The sequence below is a fragment of the Oncorhynchus tshawytscha genome, linkage group LG27 (assembly GCF_018296145.1).
Source record: "Oncorhynchus tshawytscha isolate Ot180627B linkage group LG27, Otsh_v2.0, whole genome shotgun sequence".
NCBI lineage: Eukaryota > Metazoa > Chordata > Actinopteri > Salmoniformes > Salmonidae > Oncorhynchus > Oncorhynchus tshawytscha.
Window position 1 is genome coordinate 10,285,361 of NC_056455.1, and position 21,239 is coordinate 10,306,599.

The following is a 21,239-nucleotide window of genomic DNA, read 5'->3' on the forward strand; positions in this document are numbered from 1 at the left end:
TGACCCTCCACTACCCCAACAGACTGTTGATGATTAACATATAAATGATGACTTCACTAACTTCTTCAGTCTAGTTATTAGCAGGGTTGTGGGGTAACTGTTTACATGTGGACTGATTACAAAAAAATAACTCATCAGTTACGTTACCAGCAAAACATTTTTTGGAAAAACTAGATGATTACTTCTTGAATTACTTTTAAATTCAGAAAGGATGTTTTCTCAATGACATTCAATTCCTCTTTGTGGTCTTCTAATGCCTTTTAAAGAGAAAGTAGTCCAAACATAACTGAAAGTCATCAGATTAGGTTACTGAGTTTGAGGAATACAAAAGTTAAGTTACTGATTACAATTTTGGACAGATAACTCATAACTAACAGTTTACATTTAGAAAGTAACCTACTCAACTCTGGGTACTAAAGTAAAACAAATTAAAAGGTTTGCGATTGTCACAGCAATATGACTACAACATTGACTTTTGCTTCCTGAGGTGCATACAAAATGGGAGATTCTGTTTTGGGTGGATTTCTCCTTAAAAACATTGACTCATAGTTGCCCATGAGTTGTTTCTGAAGAAAGAATACTCACAAACTGTTTTTTCAGGTTTGTGGACTTCCCATGTGACACAGGATTTATATTTGGGACATGACTAAGCACTCCACTGATTTATCCAAAATATGTTTAATAGAAAAACACTTTATGTAACACACTGTCAGGTTACAGGGCTATGGAAACATGTGGTGAAGCAGTTTCAGTTTGTGTTAGTAGTCTGCTATGAAAGACTGGTATTCAGCAATATAGTCTCTGAATAAGATGTAGGCTAGTTTGTTGCTATTAGAGAAAGTGTCAAACATGTCTGATGTAATAGCATGGAGAATACTGTAACAGTGTCGAAAGTAGGATAAATGGCTCATCTTATGGTTTGGGAATAGTACAGCTATGTTATCCACTGTAATGATGTCATCAGATAAATGGAATGTGTATCATGAAAGGAGAGCACAATTGACATGCCGTTTTTCATAAGTAGTAACTGTAACCAGATACAAGAACTAAGGCATTTTCACGAACAAGGCTAGATTACAAGCACATGTTTTTTTTCTCAATGTGTGCTTTACAGTGTGTGCCTTTCTGGGTGACAGTTCTGTTTTCTTTTGTCTGGCATGAGCATTAATGTATGTTTCCATGCCTGACATCATTGTGAGGATTATTGGAAACCTTATTCCTTTTCCAAAGCTTTTAGGCAAATAGTGCCACCCATAGCAACACCCACTGCCAGACATTATTACACTTGGCCTAGGCCTACTTGTGAAACTGGAGAAATTACATTATAGGATAAATACAATTACAATGGGAACATTAGTCATACATTATTTTAATGAAAAATATCTAAATACATTTTATTAATAACAAAATGCAGATGTTTCTATCCTTAATAGCTTATAGACTAATCTTGATTTAGTTTGTGATCTGCACAGCACGAACACATTATTTATGTTCTTCAACGCTCACCCTTTCATGGGCGGGACTTCCGTTCGAGAGGCGGGAACTTCCGTTCGGGAAAACGATATGGAAGTGAGAACGAGTCTATTTCTTTTTGATATTCAATAGTTTGCAATTGCAACAGTCAGTCATAAGTTCCATGCATATTGGAAACGAACTAACACTTAGTTGTTCATCGAAACTAGCTTTTCCCCGATGTAATTGCTTGTAGCTAGCTCACATACCGGTAAACGTAGGTAACGTTAGCCGCTTTCTATAATGCTTCACAATAACATTAGATAGCTAACGTTAGCTAGTAGCTACTACTTAGTCCTGTCAGTTTGACAAATGCCAAATGTTTTAAGCACTTTTCGAGGATAAATCCGTTATCGTGATGTGAAAATGCTTTACAAATAGGCAGCCTCGATGTTGAGATGAGATAATTATTTACTGACCAGTTTCCAGGTAGCTATGCTAACTAGCTATCTGTGTGTCTCATGTTGAAATCTCTGCACCCACACAGTACATGATCTGGCAGTGAGTACATGATGAATCGTCCCAAGCCTACAACGATTAGGCGGCCTAGTGCAGCGAAACCCTCCGGTATGTACAGTATCTAACTATGTGTGCCCACTTTATCTAACTTTTGTCAAACATACAATACTATTACAAGTCTTTCTCTTCAAAATGTTGCCATTAGGTCACCCTCCTCCAGGAGATTTCATAGCATTGGGGTCAAAGAGTGGCGGAGAGTCCAAAGCACCTGCAGTTCTCCTTAAACCAGCATCCACCTTACCCACTGACCGTAAACGAGAGACCTCCTCGTCACTTCCATCCTCCTCTGGCCTGTCCGGCCTAGTGAAGCGCCCCAAGATCTCCTCTACCCCTCCGGTCAGCGCCCTAGGACGATTGGCTGATGTGGCAGCAGTGGACAAAAGGGCTATATCGCCTTCGATCAAGGAGCCCTCAGTGGTGCCCATAGAAGGTAGGAAACGGTATCAATTCAAATGTTTTTCAGTGGAATAGGTAGTGGTGAATCCTGTGTCTGTGATGTGCTGTGACTGTGCATATTACTAACACAATGGTTCTCTTGCAGTCCCCCCAGCAGTGCTCCTGGATGAGATTGAGAATGCAGAGCAGGATGGAAATGATGATCGCATTGAAGGGGTGCTCTGTGGAGCTGTCAAACAGCTGAAGATGAACCGGGCCAAACCTGACATAACACTGTACCTCAGCCTCATGTTCCTGGCCAAGATTAAGCCCAATCTGTTTGCCACTGAAGGCATTATTGAGGTGAGATTTGAAACCCAATATTTTACAATCAGTTCCATACAGTTGTTATACAGATTGGTTCATTACTTTTTCTATCTGCGTGGACAGGCCTTGTGCAGTCTCCTTCGCCGGGATGCCTCCATCAACTTCAAAGCAAAGGGCAACAGTCTGGTGTCTGTGCTAGCCTGCAACCTGCTGATGGCAGCCTATGAGGAGGATGAGAACTGGCCAGAGATCTTTGTCAAAGTGAGAACCACTAATCATTCCTATTGGAGTTCTGTTTGTATTCTAGCTGCATTGTTACCACTGTTGTGCGCTCTTTAACATGTTCTTGTTCTTTTCAGGTGTACATTGAGGATTCTTTGGGGGAGCGAATTTGGGTAGACAGTTCTCATTGTAAGAATTTTGTGGACAATATCCAGACTGCCTTCAGTACCAAAATGCCCCCAAAGAGTATGCTGCTGCAGTTGCAGACTGACACTGGCCGCTCCGGTGGAGATATCAGTGCAGGTATAGTACTGTATGTATGTACCTACCGGTTTGTTCAGGTGTGAATCCAGGGACATTGGATTTGACTCTTAATCATTACTGCGTCATTTAACATTTGGCGGTAGCCTAGCGGTTAAGAGCGTTGGGACAGTAACCAAAAGGTTGCTGGTTCGAATCCCCAAGCTAACTAGGTGAAAAGTCTGTCTGTGCCCTTGAGCAAGGCACTTAACCTTAATTGCTCTTCTGAGTCGCTCTGGCTATGAGCGTCTGCTAAATGACTAAAATGTCAACTTTCCAGGGAGCAGTCCTCACCCCTCCACCCCAGATGAGGATGACAGCCAGACCGAATTGCTGATTGCTGAGGAGAAACTTAGCCCTGAAGATGATGGACAAGTTATGCCAAGGTATTTAGGCATAGGCTACTACATATACAGTAGCAGTAATATATTGATTGCCTGTCTGTATTGTCTGTCTGCTTCTACTTAGACCAATCAGTTTATTGGACAGTTTGTGTTCATTCACTCTTCATCTCATCGTAGGTACGAGGAGCTGTCTGAGAGTGTGGAGGACTATGTTCTAGATGTCCTGAAGGACCAGTTGAACCGCAGGCAGCCCATGGACAATGTGTCCCGTAACCTGCTGCGTCTGCTCACTGCCACCTGTGGCTACAAGGAGGTGCGGCTTATGGCTGTGCAGAGGCTGGAGATGTGGCTGCAGAATCCAAAGGTGAGAGCAGGAGTAACACTCAGCTACCCACATCACCATCAGTAGTTAACAGGAATCATAATTGCATTGGCAATCGTGGTCTAAAGTGAACATTAGAGCCATCTCCTTCCAGCCTCCAATCCAGCATGTAAATGCATCTGTTTGCATGAAATTAAATCTGACAGTGAACTAGTGTTCGGTTATGTATAATGAAGCCTTTTGTCTCTGCAGCTGACCCGTCCAGCTCAGGACCTTCTCATGTCTCTCTGTATGAACTGTAACTCCCATGGAGCGGACGACATGGAGGTGATCTCCAACCTCATCAAGATCCGCCTGAAACCTAAAGTCATCCTCAATCACTACATGCTCTGTGTCAGGTCTGCAGGTCCTCTCTTATGGCCATATGATTGTTTAGTTTGGATAGTCCCCTACACATGGTTTATAGATGTTCAACCAAGTACCCAGGGGCCTCAACCACAAACCCTTACCCTAACCCAAGCTTCATGTCCTCATCCTGGTTCAATCCAAACCTCAACCCTAACAAGTTGTTGCATATCAACATACTTGATGTGTTCAATGTTGTTAGTTTGAACAACATATAGGGGACCATTTATATTTCAATGGTGCAGAGCGCTTTATTCATACACTTAACTGTGCTGTCTGGCCTTTGTTAACCAGGGAGCTACTGAATGCACACAAAGACAACCTGGGAACCATGGTGAAGCTGGTGATCTTCAACGAGCTGTCCAATGCCAGGAACCCCAACAACATGCAAGTCCTTCACACACTGCTCCAGCACAGCCCAGAGCAGGCCCCTAAGGTGAGGGAATATTCCATGCTGACAAGACAGCTGAGGAAAATAAAAAATGTGTTACTATGGGGAAAGTAAATATATGTGGCTCACAGTGCTCGAAATTAAGGCTTGTCTGTCGCAAATAATAAAAATATATAAAAAATGATTGTCGGACAACCAGAATATAGATTTTAGTTGTCCGAATGGACAAGTAAAAACATCACTATCAAACAATTGACATTCTGAGTAAATTGCCATTTATTCCTATTTGCTAAAGCCTATTTCAATCAATATGTGATATTTACACAAAGCAAGAGAACACTGTAGACAGAGCTAACGCCTCGATCACACCAACAGCGTCATTGTGCAAAATGGTACATCACCTGGATATGTGTGCAACAAAAGTTAAACATTCACCTTCTGCTACCATTTCTGTTACGCCGTCTACGCATACAATTTGTTGCCTACGTTCGATAAATCCAACGTATGCACCACACAGAACACACCTTAACTGCCTCTACAACACAATGCTGCAAAGGCAAACCTGGCGGTCTATTGGAAAGGAATGTACTTCCGTTGTACTATAACGCAACGATGCTGTCGGTGTGACGAGGTGTAAGAGTCTGACCAAAGCAGCACAAAATATCCAGTCAGTGTATATTTATATATATATTCTCGAATGTCGGATGATCTGGGCCAATAGCCAAAGTCTATTTATATAGAGGACACTCGGGCGTCTTATTGTTATAGAAGCCCACATTTTCATTTGATATTAATATGACTTGGTCTATTAAGCCACTTTCAGTTTAATGCATGCTGTATTTCTCCTGCCGTGCTATTTCATGATCTCAAAGTTTAAGTTGCTTTTAAATAACTCCAAAACAGGGGAGGCCTAAGGTAATAATGAGAGAGATAGAAACAACAGCACGATATAAAGATCAAATGAGAAATTTGAACAAACCTTACAGTTGCGCAAGAAATTACAAGACAGAAATGATGCATGCACGTGAGGTTGAAAACTAACTTGAAATATCATAAAGCTTGAAGTCCAGTTAAAGATTGAAGACTGTTTTCCAAACTATTCTAATAAACTATTTAGATGTCCTGAAGTTGCAGATTTTTATGTGAATAATATTAAAAGCAGGAGTCTTTGCTATTCTCAAACACAGATTTATTTTAGGCCACGGGGTGAGCAAACAAAAGAGAACTTAAACTACAGCTGATGAAAGCTTCTGAAAGAAATGATGTTGTTGACAAGTGACTTCATCTTTCGGACGATTAAAACATTTAATGTCAAGCCCGGGTTCAGAAATGGACCAGGATAAGCTTTATTGGCTTTGGATTGAAGTACACGTTTGTATTTTTCTCGGATTGATCGCACTTTTACTTTATTTTGAATAACTGAAACTCAAGGAGGAGATGTTGTTTGGAAACTGCTTGTCTTAAAGCTGTTTTCTCCCTTCTGATCCTCTCCTTAGTTCCTGGCCATGGTGTTCCAGGACCTGCTGACCAATAAGGATGATTACCTGCGTGCCTCTCGAGCCTTGCTGAGAGAGATCATCAAACAGACCAAGCACGAGATCAACTTCCAGTCCTTCTGCCTGGGTCTGATGCAGGAAAGGAAGGAGGCCACCTATGTCGACATGGAGTTCAAAGTGAGCTCGTGATCTTTATTTTACTCCCACTTTGTCTCAGTCTCCTGTACCATTAAATTAACTCACCCCCTACCTAGTTATATGCCCTTTTGTGCCTCTTCATGAATAACTTCTGTGTGTTCTCTGTGGATCTGAGCTCATGCTCTCTGTCTGTTTTCACAGGAACGCTTTGTGATCCAGGTGACAGACCTGCTCACGTGCTCCATGATGCTGGGCATCACAGCTCAGGTCAAGGAGGCTGGCGTTGCGTGGGACAAAGGAGAGAAGAAGAGTAAGTTCTTGTAGTTCTCTGGTTGTCGTCGATGTGGGCATTTTGAACATCCCTTTTGTCTGTTTCAGATCTGGATGGTCTGAGATCCTTTCAGAATAATATCGCTGCCATTCAGAGGGATGCTGTGTGGTGGCTTCACACTGTTGTTCCCACTATTGCCAAAGTGCCATCCAAGGACTATATACACTGGTATGTGTTTGGGAGTTTTCATGCCACATAAACATAGGGGGAGCTAATAAACATCCTACAGTAGTTACTTAAGATTATTTTCATTACATGGGTAGAATAATTTACTTGTTTCTTTTCCACAGTCTTCACAAGGTGCTTTTCACGGAGCAACCAGAGACCTACTACAAGTGGGATAACTGGCCCCCTGAGAGCGACAGAAAGTGAGCATCTCTTCCCAACATTTGTTTTATTCATGTCTGTCTGTCCGTCGCTGCTGTCTGTCCCTGCTGTCTGTCGCTGCTGTCTGTCGCTGCTGTCTGTCCCTGCTGTCTGTCCCTGCTGTCTGTCCCTGCTGTCTCTCCCTGCTGTCTCTCCCTGCTCCGTTGGCATCACTTAAATGTTTTGCCTCTGCCAGTTTCTTCCTGCGGCTGTGCTCTGAAGTGCCTCTGCTGGAGGACACTCTAATGCGCATCCTGGTCATCGGACTGTCCCGTGACCTGCCTCTGGGCCCGGCCGACGCCATGGAGCTGGCAGACCACCTGGTGAAGAGGGCAGCCGGTGTCCAGTCCGATGGTACAACATCTGCAACAGCAATGGGTAAGTGGAGTTTACTTACAGTAGTTAACATTTTCATGAAAACAGATGACGTTGAGCGAACTTTGTTTATTTGGCTTCACATAAAGAGGGATATTTAGCTTGTTTCCTGGTTTTGCTTTTGTAGATCTGGATGTTTTGAGAGTGGAGCGGATCCAACTGATTGACGCAGTGCTGAACCTGTGCACCTACCACCACCCAGAGAACATTCAGCTGCCTGCGGGGTACGCTGCTCTCTCTTAGTGTAATTAATCAACTCGCCAGCTAACTTTGAGTCTGTTCATGTCGTTTTCTGCAAATGACACGTTTGATATTTTTCAAGCTATACTCCTCCGAACCTGGCGATAGCCACACTCTACTGGAAAGCGTGGCTCCTGCTACTTGTGGTGGCCGCTTTCAATCCACAGCAAATAGGTATGAGTCTCAATTAGGTTTCCCTACAAATCATCAGGGTATATATTAGAACCTAAGCCACAGGTTTTGACCTTTTTGTTACAATCAACCATTTATTTCTCTCCAGGCTTGGCTGCCTGGGACGGCTATCCCACACTGAAAATGCTCATGGAGATGGTTATGACAAAGTAAGTCACAAGTATGCAATGTTTATTAGTTTAAACCAGCACATACCAGACTAACTATTCAACGAAGCTCATCTTTCTCCTCCCCCCTTTTCCCTGCTTGGCAGTAACTACTCCTATCCTCCATGTACGGTGGCCGATGAGGAGACCAAGACCGAGATGATCAACCGGGAGCTGCAGGTATCCCAGAGAGAGAAGCAGGAGATCCTGGCCTTCGAGAGCCACCTGGCGGCTGCCTCCACCAAGCAGACAATCACAGAGAGCAACAGCCTACTTCTGTCCCAGCTCACCAGTCTGGACCCACAGTAAGACTCCTGCTTCATGCACCTTGTAGAATACTTTTAGGGGCTGTTCCTAGACACAGATTAAATGCATACTAGCATACTAAATGGAGAATCTCCATTGAATGTGCTTTTTTTAGGCCATGGCTTAATCTGGGTCTGGGAAACCGTCCCATTTTGTTAATTTGTTTATTTTTTCCTAGGGGCCCCCCTCGCAAACCCCCACCCGCAGTCCAGGAGCAGGTGAAGAGCCTTAACCACTCCCTTCGCCTGGGTCACCTCCTCTGTCGCTCTCGCAACCCTGACTTCCTGCTCAACATCATCCAGAGACAGGTAAACAAGAGCACATCCTCTCTCGCCAGTAGAAAGTATTCTCTCTGGAAGGAACTCTACAACTGTGTTCTATGTTTTCCCCAGGCCTCCTCTCAGTCAATGCCCTGGCTGGCTGACCTGGTGCAGTCCAGTGAGGGGTCCTTGGACGTGCTGCCCGTGCAGTGCCTGTGTGAATTCCTGCTTCACGATGCTGCAGATGACAACTTGCCCATCGAGGATGACGAGGAAGGAGAGAGCAAAGAGCAGAGAGCCAAGAAAAGACAAGTATGCTGCCGTTTCTCAACAGCTATCATATTTTTGTTTGTTTTGAATGGCTTTTGTGGACAGAGAAATCACTGACTCCAGCATCTCAAAGGATACGCTTGTCACGTTTTATTTCATCCACACAAACCAACAAATGCCACATTTTCTGTTGTCTCTCTCGCTACACCAGAGGCAACAAAAGCAGAGGCAGCTCCTTGGACGGCTGCAGGATCTGCTGTTGGGTCCTAAAGCTGACGAACAGACCACGTGTGAGGTGTTGGACTACTTCCTGCGCCGCCTCAGCTCTTCTCAAGTGGCGTCAAGAGTCTTGGCTATGAAGGTGCATTATAAGAGACAGGACACACACTAATGAGTGTTTCCTTGATTTTACTGAGGAGATGTATTCATCTACTTTGGCTCTTCTGCTGTTGTTCAGGGTCTGTCACTGGTGCTGACTGAGGGGGGTCTGAAGGATGGAGAGGAGAGGGACCAGCCCATGGAGGAGGACTCCAGAGATGCTGAGCTCCTGCCAGGGTACCAGTGGCTCCTGCAGGACCTCCCCAAGCTTCCCCTGTTCGACAGTGTCCGGGGCATGACCTCCACCGCTCTGCAGCAAGTCAGTGGTCTAGATCGTTCGTACCGATGTGAACCGTATTTAGCCTCATTGTCAGGTTGTAGATGACAGAGTTTTTATTCGCTGAAGGGATGTGGTAAGAATGTGCGTTGTGTTTCTGTTCTTCCCCAGGCCATCCATATGGAGACAGACCCACAGACCATCAGCGCCTACCTCATCTACCTGTCCCAGCATGCACCAGTGGAGGAGCAGGCATCTCACAATGACCTCGCTCTGGTAGCCCTGACACCTCTCTCCCTCAGTCATACCTCCTATTATTTACCTGGGTTATGTGTTCAGTCGAGCACCCCGTAGCAAAACGTTTTGCACGGAGAACTAAAGTCTATGTTCATATTGAACAAGTTCAGGTAGTTTCAAAATGTTGTCTTCCCCACTGAACACGACCCTGTATTGCCTTCATAGTTAGATACTGAGGTGGGTTTGATTTGGGATCCTCTAGGATGTGGCCCGTCTGATTGTCGAGCGCTCCACTATCATGAACAGCCTGTTCTCCAAGTACTCCTGCCGGCCCGAGTCAGACGCTGTGCTCTCAGCACTCATCTCCATCTTCTCCAGCTACATCAGGAGGATGAGGAAGACCAAAGAGGGAGAGGACCTCTACAGCTGGGTGAGGGTGGGGGGGGGAACCTTACGTTTTCTACATCTAAATGGAAGATGGTTTCATATTAGTAGACCTGTAGCGATCATTTTAACTAGAGGTGCTTGCTGTCAATACAGTTGTCACTGAAATTACATTACTCCTTTGACCTTTGACTATTGAACTCTATAGTCAGAATCTCAGGACCAGGTGTTTCTGCGTTGGACCACAGGGGAGACGGCCACCATGCACATTCTGGTGGTCCATGCCATGGTCATTCTCCTGACGCTCGGGCCACCCAAAGGTATGTATCTCTGAATACCACACTTGTTGTTACAAACATGGCCTGTCTACTGTACCTCCGTGTCTGTTTTCAGTGTATAGTATGATTCATGTGTCTCTGTTCTCAGAGGAGAGTGACTTCTTCAATCTCCTGGACATCTGGTTCCCCGACAAGAAACCCCTCCCCACCGCCTTCCTGGTGGACACCTCCGAGGAGGCCCTTCTGCTACCTGATTGGTTGAAGCTGAGGATGATCCGGTCAGAGGTCGCACGATTGGTGGATGCAGGTACGAGTCCAAACACATTTTAAATACATGCAGGTAGAAGTGTACATGGTGTAGGCCTTACAGAGTAAAATACCACCATATATAAAAAAAATATACAATTCTAGAGTTTATGATACAATGTCTGTCCTCTGCAGCGCTGCAGGATCTGGAGCCCCAGCAGCTGCTGCTGTTTGTCCAGTCGTTTGGCATCCCTGTGTCCAGTATGAGTAAACTGCTGCAGTACCTGGACCAGGCTGTATCCCACGACTCACAGACACTGGAACAGAACATCATGGACAAGAGTGAGGGAGCTTGACCACAAACTATCCTACTACACTATATCTATTCCACGTGGATAATGTTTGCCTCAGTTATGTAGCTAGTGCTCATATAATCTATTCCTGAAGATTTTATGTCTAAGTCTGACTATTTAGTGTTGATGGTATATTGTCTGTTCCTGATGGTTCTGTATGTCCTGTGCTACAGACTACATGGCTCATCTGGTGGAGGTGCAGCATGAGCGAGGCGCCACAGGGGGGCACACCTTCCACGGGTTGCTCAGCTCCTCTCTCCCTCCTCGCAGAGGTCAGTCAGGGAAGGGGGGATACCTAGTCAGTGGTACAACTGAATGGATTCAACTGAAATGTGTCTTCCACATTTAACCCAACCCCTCTGAATCAGAGGGGTGCGAGTGGATGTCGATTAAGGCAGCCCCGTCTTCAGCACGTGGGGAACAGTGGGTTAACTGCCTTGCTCAGGGGCAGAACGATAGATTTGTACTTTGTCAGCTCAGGATTCGATCCAGGAACCTTTCGGTTATTGGCCCAACTCTCCTACCCGCAAGGCTACCTGCCACCCCATACAGTCTCTTACTACTACTATGTGATTACATTTGTTTATGCCTCTCTGGGTTACATTTCTTATAAAAGTTTTGGAACAGCCCGGTAAAAACACAGTTTTGGTGTTTTGGGTCCATGTCTGTCAATGACCCAAAGACTATGATGTTTAACCTTACAGATAGTACTGAGGTGAACAGAGCCAAAGTTACCATGGAAACTCCTAGTGGCTCCTTGAAGATGAGAGCCAATCAGATCCCAGTGATTGGGCCTGAGGATGACCTCACTGGCATGTTGCTTCAGGTAGGAATGTATCTCTGCCTGGAGATGGATGACACATTAATACCTGTCTGAAGTCATTTTTGAAGTTTATAGAGCAAATAATTTTTTCTCTCTGGTTTCATCAACTATTTTCTTGTAGCTTGTCTGATACAACAGACACAGAGGCTTTTTTTAATCATACCTCCACAAGTAGCCTACAGTGAAGTGATTGATTATCCTAGCTGACAGAGTTGTTTGGTTAGTACTGTAGTCAGATCTACCACCTGTTTTCAGAGTGCTGACTGAGGGTCTAATACTTTTGGCTTTGTCTCCACAGATGTTCCCTCTGAAGGTGGACCTCCGCAGGCCCAGCCCCCCTCCCCGGCCCCTCTCCCTGGCCATGCAGCAGGCTCTGGCACAAGAGCTGGTGCGTGCCAGACAGGGGGGGCACCCCCAGCAGGGTGGGGTGGCAGTGCGTCTCCTACAGGCCCTGGCTGCCCTGCTCAACTCTGCCCACGCCGGGGCACTCGTCATGGCCATGAACCGCAGCCACGCCCTGTCCTGCCCCATGCTGCGCCAGCTACACCTCTACCAGGTATGATTGATTTACTCAGCTGTCCTTCTAAACAGTGCAACAGTGCTGCATCTCTCTCTCTCTGTAGCCTATATACAGTGGGGCAAAAAAGTATTTAGTCAGCCACCAATTGTGCAAGTTCTCCCACTTAAAAAGATGAGAGGCCTGTAATTTTCATCATAGGTACACTTCAACTATGACAGACAAAATGAGGGAAAAAAATCCAGAAAATCACACTGTAGGATTTTTTATGAATTTATTTGCAAATTGTGGTGGAAAATACACTTTTGTTATTGACCAAATACTTATCTCAATACTTTGTTATATACCCTTTGTTGGCAATGACAGAGGTCAAATGTTTTCTGTAAGTCTTCACAAGGTTTTCACACACTGTTGCTGGTATTTTGGCCCATTCCTCCATGCAGATCTCCTCTAGAGCAGTGATGTTTTGGGGCTGTTGCTGGGCAACACGGACTTTCACCTCCCTCCAAAGATTTTCTATGGGGTTGAGATCTGGAGACTGGCTAGGCCACTCCAGGACCTTGAAATGCTTCTTATGAAGCCACTCCTTCGTTGCCCGGGCGGTGTGTTTGGCATCATTGTCATGCTGAAAGACCCAGCCACGTTTCTTCTTCAATGCCCTTGCTGATGGAAGGAGGTTTTCACTCAAAATCTCACGATACATGGCCCCATTCATTCTTTCCTTTACGCGGATCAGTCGTCCTGGTCCCTTTGCAGAAAAACAGCCCCAAAGCATGATGTTTCCACCCCCATGCTTCACAGTAGGTATGGTGTTCTTTGGATGCAACTCAGCATTCTTTGTCCTCCAAACATGACGAGTTGAGTTTTTACCAAAAAGTTATATTTTGGTTTCATCTGACCATATGACATTCTCCCAATCTTCTTCTGGATCATCCAAATGCTCTCTAGCAAACTTCAGACGGGCCTGGACATGTACTGGCTTAAGCAGGGGGACACGTCTGGCACTGCAGGATTTGAGTCCTTGGCGGCGTAGTGTGTTACTGATGGTAGGCTTTGCTACTTTGGTCCCAGCTCTCTGCAGGTCATTCACTAGGTCCCCCCGTGTGGTTCTGGGATTTTTGCTCACCGTTCTTGTGATCATTTTGACCCCACGGGGTGAGATCTTGCGTGGAGCCCCAGATCGAGGGAGATTATCAGTGGTCTTGTATGTCTTCCATTTCCTAATAATTGCTCCCACAGTTGATTTCTTCAAATCAAGCTGCTTACCTATTGCAGATTCAGTCTTCCCAGCCTGGTGCAGGTCTACAATTTTGTTTCTGGTGTCCTTTGACAGCTCTTTGGTCTTGGCCATAGTGGAGTTTGGAGTGTGACTTTTTGAGGTTGTGGACAGCTGTCTTTTATACTGATAACAAGTTCAAACAGTTGCCATTAATACAGGTAACGAGTGGAGGACAGAGGAGCCTCTTAAAGAAGAAGTTACAGGTCTGTGAGAGACAAAAATCTTGCTTGTTTGTAGGTGACCAAATACTTATTTTCCACCATAATTTGCAAATAAATTCATGAAAAATCCTACAATGTGATTTTCTGGATTTTTTTTCTCATTTTGTCTGTCATAGTTGAAGTGTACCTATGATGAAAAATACAGGCCTCTCATCTTTTTAAGTGGGAGAACTTGCACAATTGGTGGCTGACTAAATACTTTTTTGCCCCACTGTATGTCTGTGTTTCATCAGTCACCACTACGACAGAGTACATGCATGTCTGTCATTACACCAAACAGATGTGAATGTATTGGGTTGTATTTTTAACATGTGTTTTTCTCCTTCTCTCCTCCGTCTCTTCTACTCAGCGGCTGGTGTCGCAGGACGTGGCCTTCTCCTCTCTCTTCTTCAAGGCTGTCATGGAGATGATGACATGGTTGGAGAACCCGGCCGTGGAGGTGGGGCCCCTGCGGGCCCTGCTCAAGTCCTTTGCTGGACAGTATTCCCAGAAGCACCGGCTCACTGATGGTGCGTGCTCCTTATCATGTCCTTAGCTGCGTATAAAATGATACCCCATTGCACATATATATATATTTATGATACAGACACACATACTTGGGCCTAGTCACAGATAGTGAAGTAATCCACTATTAACGGTGTGACTATAACTGACTATGCCTATCCTCTGCAGTTCGTACAGGCTTCCTCCACCTGGCTGAGGCCCTGGCTTATCGGAGGGACTCCGAGGTGGCCGTGAGGGCCATAATCGCCACACTGAAGGCAGGGGAGAGATGTAACGCAGAGCCGGAACTGATAGGCAAAGGTATGGTACTTTAGTGCGTCGTTCACACTCTCTCTCAGGCTAGAACATCAGCTATCCTCACTATTTCTGCCCCAATTTTGATGTGGTGGCTGACGTTACGCAATTTCCCCAGATCTGTTTGTTTCATTGCCGCCTCTTGAGTCTCTGTTTTTCCTTTGTTGACCTGTTCCTTTGAGTTTATAAGCTATTCTCTGAAACCAGACCAGACCAGCGGCTTCGTTTGTTTATGTCCAATATGGGCTCAGGTCTCCAAGCCCAGATTAAGGATTTTTTTTAAACTTTAAACTGGTTGCGGCCAAGCTGGTGATCTAGGTTACGCAGAAATGCGATAATGGTAGTTGGTAGTTCATAGTTTAGTTTTGGTGTGTGATTTTTGGCTTGCCCCTACAATGTTTTATGTTTCCTCTGAATCACAAGATTTCTCCTGAGCTCAGCATCATGGCCAGGTTTGTTTTTGTTTTTTCAACTTCTGAATGTTCCGCCGTAGCTGAGGGAATGGCACAACCATCACGTCACATGCCAGCTCGTAACACTCAGTACTGTTTGTTGTTTCCAGTGTTACAGGGGCTAGTGGAGGGGAAGTCTCCATATTTGGAGGAACTGCTGGCCTTGCTAATGACTATTGGAACAGAGACGGGGACCGGCTCTACCACCGCAGGCCCTGTTGCCATGGTGATAGCGCTGCTTCTCCAGGAGACTGACGAGCGAGCCGTGAAAATGGAGGTGGATACAAACAAGTAAGCATGTAAATTCTATCACGCCTAAAATCACTCAAGACGTGTTTTTGCCCTTACTCAAGCAACAACATACAAATCTGGTTAACTGTGGCATTGATCTCATAGAGAACATTTTGTTTGTCTGTTTCTGGCTTTATGTGCTTTGTAATGCCTTAGAAATATTACTATTGTATGTTTAATAATCAGCACTTTGTTTGACTGAGGGATTGTATAGATTCATCATTCATGTAACCCCGACCTTGAGCCTGTCAATCTATTCACTTCCCTTTCAGCAGCAGCTCTGAGGTGACAAAGACTGGGTCCAGCTCAGGGCTGCTTGTTGATTGGCTGGGACTTCTTGACCCTGAGGTCACATCTGTGTGCCCAGACCTTCAGCGGAAGCTGCTCTTTGCTCTCAACAAGGTAATCTCAGCAAGTGTGTGTGTGTGTGTGCGCGTGTGTGTGTGTGCGCGTGTGTGTGTGTGCGCGTGTGTGTGCGTGTGTGTGCGTGTGTGTGTGTGTGTACGTACTTCACCACCTTACTTCATGTGGTTTATTCCAGGGTAAAGGAACTCCCTCCTACAGACCATACCTTCTGGCATTGCTGACCCATCAGTCCAACTGGACAACTCTTCATCAGTGCATCAGTGCTCTTCTCAGCAAGCAGCAAGACCAGCAGTCAGTAAATATATCAATCCCAAATCATGACCTTCAGCAGTAGTAGTCACACTGACAGTGTTTCCCAAATAGTGAAAGTTGTATTGTAATATTCTGTAATGGTGTTGTGTATGCTGTTCCCCAGACTGGACCCATCTTCTGCTCTGGACTTCCTGTGGGCCTGCAGTCACATCCCTCGTATCTGGCAGGGTCGGGACCAGAAGACCCCACAGGTAGCACAGTACTCCAGTCTAGCCCTCAAATAATGACTTCAATTAATCCAGTCACATGACACAAAGCAGTGAACATTGTTCCCCCTCAGCCTGACTGCTTCCAACACCTCTCTCTTGTGCTCTCTCTCTAGAAACAGACAGATACGTTTGTCCTGCGTTTGAACCCGGAGGAGCTTATCAGTCTGGTGGACCTCATCATGTCAGAGTCTGAGCTCAACAGCCGCGGCGACTCCTCGCCCCCTACCAACACCCCCGGCAACGTCAAGAGCATCCTGGACCAAACCTCCTGCTCCCTCATCCAGTCACGGCTGCCCCTGCTCCACAGCTGTTGCCATGGCGACCTGGAGAGAGTGAAGAAAGTCTCGGAATACCTCATCAACTGCACAAAGAAATGGGGAGACAGGTATGGGTGGGGTGTTGGCTCTCGGACTGACATACTTAGTCAGGCTTGTCCAATGGGAGTTTAATACTATTTACAGGGTGATCTGTTGCTATGTGATCTACTTTAGACAGAGACTCTCGCTCTCTCTCTCTCAATACCCCATCTGTTCCTTCAGCAACAGCAGACATGACACTCCATAATATTTTGGTCTCATAAGGTTCAATAAAGTGCCCACAGTTCATTTAGTTAGACATATTTTTCACCTTCCCTAATTAGCCCCAGTATTGAATTTGGTCGTTGGCCTCTTTAAACCGAGCTGATAAACTTGGGGCCATATCACTAGATTACCCCCAGACGGAACAGTTGAAATTCACAGACTGAATGTTCTGTCAGACACAACGCTGTGTGAACCAGGGGAAAGGCGATAATTAGGTCTATTGGTGTGAAATTAAAACGACCAGAAGTCGTGTGTTCTGTGATCTCTTTAAAAGCTCAGTGTATTATAATAAAGCCAAGAGGATTAGGGCTGCAGCTCTACACGTGCTGCCTGTGTTGTGGATTCCTGCTCCGACTTAGCTGCCTGTCAGAGATCAGGGTGCAACTTCTCTTTGTGGAAGCCAAACCTTCTTTCATGAGTCTGCCTCTGGTTACTAAACCAATTGTAATGGGGAAACTCTGGCCAAGGTCAAGCAGCAAAATTATCTATCCAATTACAATATTTTTAAGAGCAGCTAAGCGGTCTTGTACAAATAGTTGCGACTGATAACATGGTTTGCTTAAAGCTCGTCTTACAAAACAGACTGTGTTTGGCCTTGTGTGGGATAAACATTTCCCTGTGTGATAGGCGTTCTCTTCACAGCCTCTTCTTTTAAGGCTCATCGCTAGATTAGCTGGTGTGTATTCCAATTGCACGATGGTTGTTGAAGAGACAGTGGAATCTGACTCTTGGTCAAGGTTGTTGCTGTTTATGGAAAACACCGCCAGTGATGACCAGTGAACACAAATCCTGTTGATTCGTAGACGGTCTGACATGTATGAGCCAACTAACTAGGCCTACATCAGACGAGAGCATTGTAGTAGGAGACCATTGGGACTGTCTGCTGTGTGGAAACTGTTGTCTGATGTTTGCTAGCTGACTCCATTGTGTGTTCCTTTAGTGTGATGAGTAAGCGGTGCCAGAACCTCCTGCTCCAGCTCTACCTGCACTTCCCAGAGGTCATCCAGCACGTGACCTTACCTGACGCCACCCTGAGCAGCGAGGGGGCTGCCGACGGCACCACATGCAAGGTAGAGTAGACCTTCAGCTGGCTCAGTCGCTTAACTGTTTCTCACAGCCGTTGGCTGGCACAGAAGCCGTCATGGAGGTCTTAAGGACTGATGTGTGATTCCCTCCCTCTCAGCACGACGTCCTGGTTCACCGTCTGGTCACGTTGCTAGGCGATACAGGAGACACAAAGTCGGCTGAGAACCGGATGTCAGACGCTAACCTGGCCTGCAGGAAACTGGCTGTGTCCCACCCGGTCCTCCTCCTCAGGTGAACACCATGCTCATTACAAACTTAGTGTTGGACAAATGAATTCAATGCACCTCTTATGGTAGATTGTAGCTCCATTGTGACGTTCACTGACGTGATTTTAAAATCACCCTGTGAATGTTTTTGGTCTCACCTTTGCTGTAGTAAGGTGGAACGTCTGGAGAATGATCACAGCTTACTTTTCTGAACTTTCCAGACACTTGCCGATGATTGGAGCGCTTCTCCATGGACGCATCCACCTCAACTTCCAGGAGTTCCGGAGCCAGAACCACCTGACATTCTTCAGCAACGTGCTGGCCATCCTGGAGCTGCTGCAGCCGTTAGTTTTCCACAGTGAACACCAGAGGGCGCTGCAGGACTGCCTGCTCTCCTTCATGAAGATCTTGCAGGTGAGGGAATGAACACGGAGCGCACTCACAGATCAGCCTCAGAGTTTTACAGTTGGTTTGGTGACATTTGCTTGTGTTTTTCTTTTTAGCGTTTGAGGTATTTGACTTCTCATAGGTGGGGAAAGAATAGATTGTTGCCACTGCTACAGCTGTGATTGGCTGGATATCTTGACTAGATCTAATGTGTTTTCACAGAACAGTAGTATTTCCACAAGGTCAAATGCTTTGTGCATTAAAATAAATATCTTATTGATCATGGCGTTAATAATGTTGTGGTCCATATTCCCTGCAGAACCTCAGGAGACCTCGTATGCATCCGTTGGCCGTCTTCAGTAAATATGTGCAGTTCATTCAGAAGTACATTACCCACGATGCAGCATCAGCCATTCCCTATCTACAGAAGCATTCTGATATCCTACAGTAAGTCATTGAGCTGTTTTAAAAAATATATATATTATTGAGACATTAGGATTGGCAACACAATTGCATTAATGTTAGTTGTTATTTCACATTGTGTGGAGCAGTGAAGGAGTGACTTGTTTTTCTCTGTTTGTCCCACTAGGGGGCTCTCGTCAGAGCACCCTGACCTGCTGCTTAAGTCCCTGCTGGCTGGCCTCACCCTGCCTGTGAAGACTGGCTCCTCTGACAGCTCTGCTGAGGACAGAGATGGTAAGCTTATCTGCTCGTGAAAACGTTTTGCCTTGAATGAAAAAACATGAGTGAATCAGAGCTCATCTACAAAAATCTAAAAAATATTGAATATATTAGTTACACATTTTGACTGCGTACAGATGCATACGAATCAACCATCTCGCTAAATGCAGTGTTTTTGACATGTCTCTGGGTTTCCTCCGATCAGATGAGTCGTCCTCTGGTTCCCTGCCCATGGTCAGTATCTCGGCCTCCGTTCCACTGACTGCAGCTGACATGACCAAGTACCTGAAGAAGATCTCCAGGGGAGAAGCCATCGAAGGTCATTAATGTATAATACACTCTTAGGTCAGTTTAACACGTAACTTCAGGGATTTTGCTGAACTTTACCAACATTTTGCTCCCCTCTGTGTTTCAGACGTGCTGGAAGTTCTGACCGAGGTGGAGGACAAGTCCAAGAGGAATCCTGAGATCATCCAGTACTTCACTGTAAGTTTGCCTTCTAATAACAGACCTTTTATTATGAACAAATAATCCCCCAACACACACAGACACTCTACTTTGCGCCACCCTGTACAGGATACGTAAACAGGTTTTCATTGCCTTCCCTGCCCTCAGAATGACCTGCGGAGACTGATGACTTCTACTGAGGAGTTGTGCCGTAATATGGCCTTCAGCCTGGCCCTGCGCTGCATTCAGAACAACCCGTGGTAAGATCAGAATGCTGACACCTCTAGGATTTCTCTGCTTATTTTTATAGGAATCTAGAGAGAGCGCTCCAGTTGTCTGGCTGGATATTAATTTATTGATGCGTTGTTTAGGAATGTTTGGCTGCAAATGTTGCTGTAGTGGTACTTGTAAGGTGTTGTCTCAGTTGTCTTTCATGTCAAATAATGTTATCTGTCCTAAGTAAAAATGTGTGGGTTTTTTCGGAACTGCAGTACTGCCGCAGACTTCCTGCCCACCTTCATGTACTGTATGGGCAGCGGGAACTTTGACGTGGTGCAGACGGCGCTTAGGAACCTGCCAGAATACGTGCTGCTCTGTCAAGGTATGATTGCCCCATCTTCTCAGCACTACACAGCGTCTGTCCTTTTTCTTTATTATGGATCTAAACTCGAAAGTTGGAAAGTAAACTGTTCTGTGTTTTCAAGATGTATAAGGATTCACGCTCAAGGCAAAAAATGTTGTTTTTCATTGGGCTTTTCTCCTCAGAGCATGCAGACATCTTACTCCACAAGGCCTTCTTGGTGGGGATCTATGGGCAGATTGACACCAGCTCTATGATCTCTGAGTCCATGAAGGTCCTGCACATGGAGGCAACAACATGAGGACCCGGAGATACAAGTCCTTCTCCTCTGACGGGAGGCAGTGTCACCGTAACGTTTTTGTACTGTAGATTTAGACTCGTGTCAAACACAACTGCTCTGTTCTTTTTATCCATTTGGTCATTTCATCAGGATTTATGGATTGATACGAACTGATTCTTTGATTCGAAGGTAATATCGAAGTATTCAAAAGATGGTGATAATGATTATTGTAAAAAAGGAAATAAAAATGTCACTCATGCTTGTAGTGGTAGTGCTTCTATTATTTTTGAAATAATGAATACTGACTATCTATCAACCAATGTCAGAAATTGAATAAAAAAAGGAAAACTTGACATTTTGGATTTTTGTCTTTCAAATATAATAGGAATAATATCACGTAAAACCAGAGTGTCATATGACTTATTTTCTGTTGCTTCTAACCTCAGAGATCATACTATAATGGTGTCTGTGCTGCATGTTTAAATATTTAAAAGAGAAGTCAGTTACCAGCTTAAATTGTGGAGCATAATCTTTGGAATTTCAGCAGAACTAATTATTGCTTTTGGGCATCAATGTTCCACCAGCTCAAACAAGAGAAACGGAGCAACAGTTAATGGAGCAAGACCCTGGTGCCTTCATATTTCATCCCATGCATTCTCTGAGCCAGATCCTGTTTGAAATGGCTGTCGTAGTTATGCACTCTTTTCACTGGGGTGTAGAAGACAAATTAAAGGCAATGCGATGGAAACCAATTTGCCATGAAAGTGTGAATTGTTTTGCCCAGTGCCACTGA

At 45.2% G+C, this 21,239-nt stretch overlaps 1 protein-coding gene across 4 annotated transcripts; it reads left to right on the top strand.

Annotated features, from left to right (window-relative positions):
* The first annotated feature begins 1,499 nt into the window (after positions 1-1,499).
* On the top strand, positions 1,500-20,799 carry LOC112246044 (integrator complex subunit 1). 4 transcript variants are annotated; one of them, XM_042307288.1, is made up of 48 exons: positions 1,500-1,569; positions 2,000-2,079; positions 2,177-2,461; positions 2,573-2,769; positions 2,857-2,994; positions 3,093-3,258; positions 3,536-3,641; positions 3,777-3,963; positions 4,174-4,319; positions 4,621-4,762; positions 6,214-6,390; positions 6,553-6,661; positions 6,730-6,850; positions 6,973-7,050; positions 7,245-7,426; positions 7,551-7,647; positions 7,746-7,837; positions 7,944-8,004; positions 8,109-8,306; positions 8,486-8,615; positions 8,700-8,879; positions 9,049-9,198; positions 9,295-9,474; positions 9,604-9,708; positions 9,932-10,099; positions 10,262-10,373; positions 10,480-10,638; positions 10,773-10,919; positions 11,104-11,202; positions 11,635-11,756; positions 12,052-12,309; positions 14,120-14,279; positions 14,443-14,574; positions 15,131-15,311; positions 15,584-15,713; positions 15,853-15,968; positions 16,093-16,180; positions 16,312-16,583; positions 17,720-17,849; positions 17,963-18,096; positions 18,293-18,485; positions 18,778-18,905; positions 19,048-19,154; positions 19,345-19,458; positions 19,555-19,625; positions 19,755-19,846; positions 20,078-20,187; positions 20,352-20,799. In XM_042307288.1, exons 2-48 carry the CDS (start codon positions 2,022-2,024, stop codon positions 20,465-20,467), a joined length of 6,624 nt encoding a protein of 2,207 aa, XP_042163222.1. In that variant the 5' UTR covers positions 1,500-1,569; positions 2,000-2,021; the 3' UTR covers positions 20,468-20,799. The 4 variants fall into 4 exon arrangements, with proteins under 4 accessions (XP_042163222.1, XP_042163226.1, XP_042163223.1 ...); XM_042307292.1 differs by having other exon boundaries at positions 15,587-15,713; XM_042307289.1 differs by lacking the exon at positions 1,500-1,569 and adding an exon at positions 1,576-1,733.
* Positions 20,800-21,239: the final 440 nt, after the last annotated feature.